This window comes from Triticum urartu, chromosome 7A (assembly GCF_056163025.1).
Source record: "Triticum urartu cultivar PI428250 chromosome 7A, HENAU_Tu73, whole genome shotgun sequence".
NCBI lineage: Eukaryota > Viridiplantae > Streptophyta > Magnoliopsida > Poales > Poaceae > Triticum > Triticum urartu.
Window position 1 is genome coordinate 696,955,247 of NC_141879.1, and position 5,122 is coordinate 696,960,368.

The following is a 5,122-nucleotide window of genomic DNA, read 5'->3' on the forward strand; positions in this document are numbered from 1 at the left end:
CGATTTAAAAGTTTGGTACAAACTCAAGCAAACCTAAAGAAAAAGTACAAAAAACCAATTACTCGTCGCCATCCACCTTGTTGATGAGCTGTTATGACATTTATTCTTTTTCGAGCTCCCCATCAAGTGTTGGTGCCTATATATAGTTTCCATCAACCGTGGTTCATAGTGATCATATAGCCAGAATCAGATAACGATAGGATATTCATCCGTTGTGCCCACATAATTTATCTCCGAGTATGCTAGTCATGGCAGATAGTACTCAAGACAATTCCTCTCATTTTATTTTGTTAAAGTCATGTTTTTAGGAAATATGAAATATATATTGGGCCATATGTGCACACTACTACAAATATGTTAATTAGATTTGGGAGGCGTTAGGAAACGATTATCTTGTAGACACTACTCCAAAAGCGGTGAATCAAATGACATTTTTCCTATAAGAATTGAGATGCATGACATCTATTATTCTTTGTTTTTTTTCTATTCCTATCACTATTTTAAATAGCCCGCTATAGCGTTTACAAAAGGTCTTGCGCTAAGAGACTTTGGTCCAAACAAATAAACAAACATTTTAAATAGCGCGCTATAGCATTTGAAGAGGTCCGCCTCTAAGATGCTTAGCGCGCTGTTTAAAACTATGATTCCTATCCTATGAAACAAAGAAGACCTTATATGTGTGCAATATTTTTATAGTAGGCTTTGGTACAATTTCCTGTCACTAGCTACATCCTTGCCCATGAATTTTATTAGACTTAATTTCCTAGCTGTTTTCCATATAGCTGTTTCGGGTGTACTGCAGTAATACGCAGCATACATATGCCAGGTCTCAGTTATTTACATACTTATTAATTTTGGATTTTAGAATTTTACCATTTGTTTCCGTAGTGACAAGACAGTGACCTTCATTTGGAGCCTATGTACGAGCACTTGTGGCCTTCTCCTTTAAATGAGTGAGCACTGCAAGTTGTTTCAGGTTCTGCAGATTTCCTGACTAATGCAAAAGCAGACCTTGCATTTAAACTGCACATGCACGCATGATCTAAATAAGTAACTTTTCACACACTCTAATATCTTTAAATAAGTAACTTTTCACCACTTTTCACAAGGGGCAATATGTTGTGCGTAGCTTGTCCTTCTGTTCGCAGAAGCATTGACAAGCCACCACCTGGTACCTTAATCATGCCTCCTTTGGCAGTGCACGGTTAGAGTCACTGGAGCTAGATGTTTGCACGGTTTTCGAGAGCCAGCGGAGCACGTCGACCTGAGCGCGCAGGTGCATGGCGTAGTCCATGGCCTCGCGTAACAGAGTGGCCTCGTCGACGGTGGAGTTCCGGCCTCCCGGTATCACCTCCCTCAGTGCCATGGTCCTGCTGCTCACCAGCCTCCCCGGAGTGTCGCCACCACCGGCGCGGCCTGATCTCCCCAAGTACCTCTTACGGCGGCAGCACCTCCTCACGGTCCTCCTACACCTCTGCACCTTGCACGCGCTGGACGCCGGTGCCAAGATGGCCTTGGGCCACCTCGCTCCGCCTCCATGCGCAGCCGCCATGGCGACGTCCACGGAGGACTTGACGGCGCGCTTCCTCTCGTGGAGGCTCGTGGCGCCGCGGAAGGTTGTGCTCGTGCGTGCTTGGAGCTGGAGGCTTGGGAGGAGGTTCTTGAGGAACTCCTGCTTGAAGGACTTGATGCTGGTGCTAGGGCCTTGCATGGCTTCTCTTCTCTTTTGACTTTTTGTAAGATGTCTTCTCTTTGCTTGGGCAGACACAAGATGTACTTGCTGTAGTAATTAGTACCAGAAACAGGGGCGCTCCTCCTGCTTAAATAGGACTAGTCTATCACCGGTAGCTGATTCATAATTTCTCACACATGCATGAACGATTTTTGCCGTTGTTGTCGATAATAACATTTTCTGCAGTGCTAGATCCGGCTTCCTTCTTCTTTGTGTCGAATTGTGTTTTTCAAACTGGTCGGCTTAATAGCTCGGTTAGGTTTTGGCGATGGTTGTAAGGGTTGACTCCTTGCCCTGGTGATCGAGGGGGGGGGGGGGGGGGTCAGGGATCTAGAACTTGTGTTGTATTCCTGGGGTGCGTTGTCTGAGACTACTAGACTCTGCCTGTTTTTGATTTCGTTAATGAAATCGGAGGAAAACCTCTTTTATTCAAAAAAAAAGATCCGCATGTCGGCGACTTGAAGCTTAAAAGTATGGCAAATTTTAACATGCTCATTACATTTAATTACGATCGCCCTGATGTCGCAGCTAGACATGCTCATATTCTTCCATGATAATGATGTTGATGATGATGTTTTGTCTTATGCTACGCGTGGACGTACAACCGACAAGTACGGCGTGAGATGCCCACAAGCTTAAGGTCCCCCAAGCGCATGATGGTAATGTAATTACTGGTGATCAGCTGGCTTCGCGGGTGTCATGGTCAAACAAAAATGGATTGAAAAGTTGAAAGAGAGTTTTGCAATATACGCACGTTAGAGTACATCACAACACATGCCCACCATTGCAGGTACACTGACATCTCAACGTCTCACATTCCATGTGTGTTTACTACGTGTAGTATCATTGTGTGTTGTCGTTGCGTGCATGGATACAAGATGGGCAAGTATGATACGAGATGCCCACAAGATCTTCCAAAGTCTCAAGCGCATGATGATGAAAATAATAATAATAACAAACATAATCAGTGAGCTGGCTCCCGTGTCATGGTCCCCAGCACCAGAAAAAAATGGGTCTTCAAAGTTGGAGACACGGGAGCTCTGGGAGAGGTAAACACAAGACGCACACACATATTCTTGACAACGAAATGTCTGGGACATTGGCCGCTGCGTAAATTATTTTGTTTCTTGCTTCCTGTTTGTGATAGGTCCGTGCTGTGCAATGAGCACACGGAAGAGATATCCATTGGGACTGCAGTTTTGCCATGCACTGTTGGAATACCATCGCCCCCAATAAGAAAAGAGGACTCTCAAGTTACGATGAAATTTGCCTGGCCAGCTTAGAGCAACTCCAATGGGGCGACCCAAACGGACGTCGCATTTATCCGTTTTTTGTCTGTTTGGATCGGCCGCCCGCCTGCCGTCCTCCCAGTTTTGCATTAGGATCGGCAATGCGTCCAACACGCCGACCCATTTCATGTCCGCATTCAACTTTTAAATAAAAAACGCCTGCGGCCGATCATGCCAGCAGCCATGTCTCATGCCAGCGCCGGCATACAATGCCGGATTCAGAAAACACCACAGTTCATGCTGGCACACATGTCAGCACACAAAAAATGGTGGGACTTGAGTTCGACCACGCCATCACGGCTCTCGTAGTCATGCCGGCACACCTGCCGGCATACAAAAAGATGGCCCCTCGACGCCATAGATCACTCGTCGTCGAACTTGAGCATGTCGGCCTGCATCTTCTCGAACCACGACCTCTTCCTTGGCGATAAGGCGTTGAGATCCACCTTCATGATCTCCACCCCGGTCATCATGCTTGCAAGAGCCACTTCTTTCGCCTTTGTCTTGGCGTTGGCGGCCTCGATCTCTAGCATCTTGGCTTGCTTCTCCGCCTCGAGCTCGAACATCTTGGCTTGCTTCTCGGCGTCAAGATCAAGCCTCCTCCTTTGGATCTCCATGAAAGCATCCATTTGCTCCGCCTTGAAACGCCGGCGCTCCTCCTCTCTTGAGTCCTTCTTATTCATCATGCCGTCCACGCTCGCGTTCAAGGCGTTGGTGGCCGCATCTCGCTTGTCCTCCTTGGAGTTGGTCTTCCCCCGCGGCCGTGCCGGCTCGCCCTCCCCAACATCCTCCACGGCGCGCTTCCCCCCACGTGCCTTGAGCGCGGCATATTGTGCCTTGAACTTCTCTTCGTCCTTGATGACCCGATAGCAATGGGAGAGGTTGAAGCACTTGCCATTGTGTTGAACCTTGAATGCCTCTAAAGCTTGAAATGCTTACAAAATGTTTCCATGCAAGCATATGAGCAAGTGATCTTGATGGCACAAAAGAGGGCGGCTTGCTAGCATACCATGTCTTGCACGCCGATGCCGCTCACGGGGCGGACCTTGACGCTCTTAAGGGTGGCGCAAAACTTGTTGCACTCTTGTTGGATCACCCTCCACCGCTTGGAAATGGAGACCCACCCGCGCGTGCTCACAAATTGGTAAGGTGGAAACTTCTTGCGCTCATGAAACTCGCGGTGCGCACGAGTCCAAAAGGTCGAATGCTTTTGCTCGGCGCCCGTCTTTGGGTCTTGTCCAATGTCTCGCCAACACTCACAAAGAAGTTTGTCCTCGACAGCTGTGTACGCCTTCGTGCGCTTGCTCTTGCGCTTCGGCTTAGGACCGGCGGTTTGGTTGGCGAGCTCGTCCTCGAACAAAGGCTCCACTTCAATGTCGCACTCGTCATCTTCCTCTAGCCCATAGTCCTTCGGGAACTCGTGGTCGAGGGGGAAGCCGTCCAGGTCGATGCCGACCTGATCACGCATGAAGGCCGCCTGATCGGGATCATAGCCAGCGGCCGGCGTGAACGCCCCGTGGCCGTCCTGGCTTTGCGTCTCCTCTGGATCGTAGCCAGCGCCCGGCGCACCACCCTCGAAGATGAGGTGTTGCATGAAGTCCTCGTCGACGGCGGACGACATTTCCTCGAACAGGTTACGGGCGTCCGGGAGACCGCCGGCCGGCGTCTGTCGCACGCATTTCCTCATGCCTCCAGACGACGAGCCACCGACCACCGGGTGGCGTTGAGGTCGATGGGCACGGGCGCGGGCGTGCAAGGCGCAACCACGCTCACGTCGGGTGAGCACTCCCCGGAGAGGCGGGAGGCCTGTGGGTAGACGTGGAAGCCGGGGACCGGGTTGCAAGCCGATGCGCAGGGTGAGTCGGGCATCACCATCCGAGGAAACGCCGACGAGCCGGTGCTGGCCGCGGCAACGGCGGCTTGGATGAGGTTGTGCTGGCTAGGGTTTACCCCAAGCATGTAGAGCGCCTCCCTCGTTGCTGCGGCGACGCGGGCGTTGGTGAACTCCTGCTGCGCGGCAGCGACGGCGGCGACTGCGCAGCGGCCTCATCCCTCGCGTCCGCGGCATGCCTCCGGCCCTTCATCTTTGCCGACTCGCTTG

At 50.7% G+C, this 5,122-nt stretch overlaps 1 protein-coding gene across 1 annotated transcript; it reads right to left on the reverse strand.

The window, feature by feature from the left end:
• Window positions 1-952: 952 nt before the first annotated feature.
• On the reverse strand, window positions 953-1,765 carry LOC147961699 (transcription factor IBH1-like 1). The gene has a single exon (XM_087537292.1). The coding sequence runs from the start codon at window positions 1,709-1,711 to the stop codon at window positions 1,181-1,183; it is 531 nt and encodes a 176-aa protein (XP_087393418.1). The 5' UTR covers window positions 1,712-1,765; the 3' UTR covers window positions 953-1,180.
• Window positions 1,766-5,122: the final 3,357 nt, after the last annotated feature.

Coding starts and splice junctions, on each gene's coding strand:
- LOC147961699 (XM_087537292.1), bottom strand. CDS start 1,711: ATGCAAGGCCCTAGCACCAGCATCAAGTCCTTCAAGCAGGAGTTCCTC.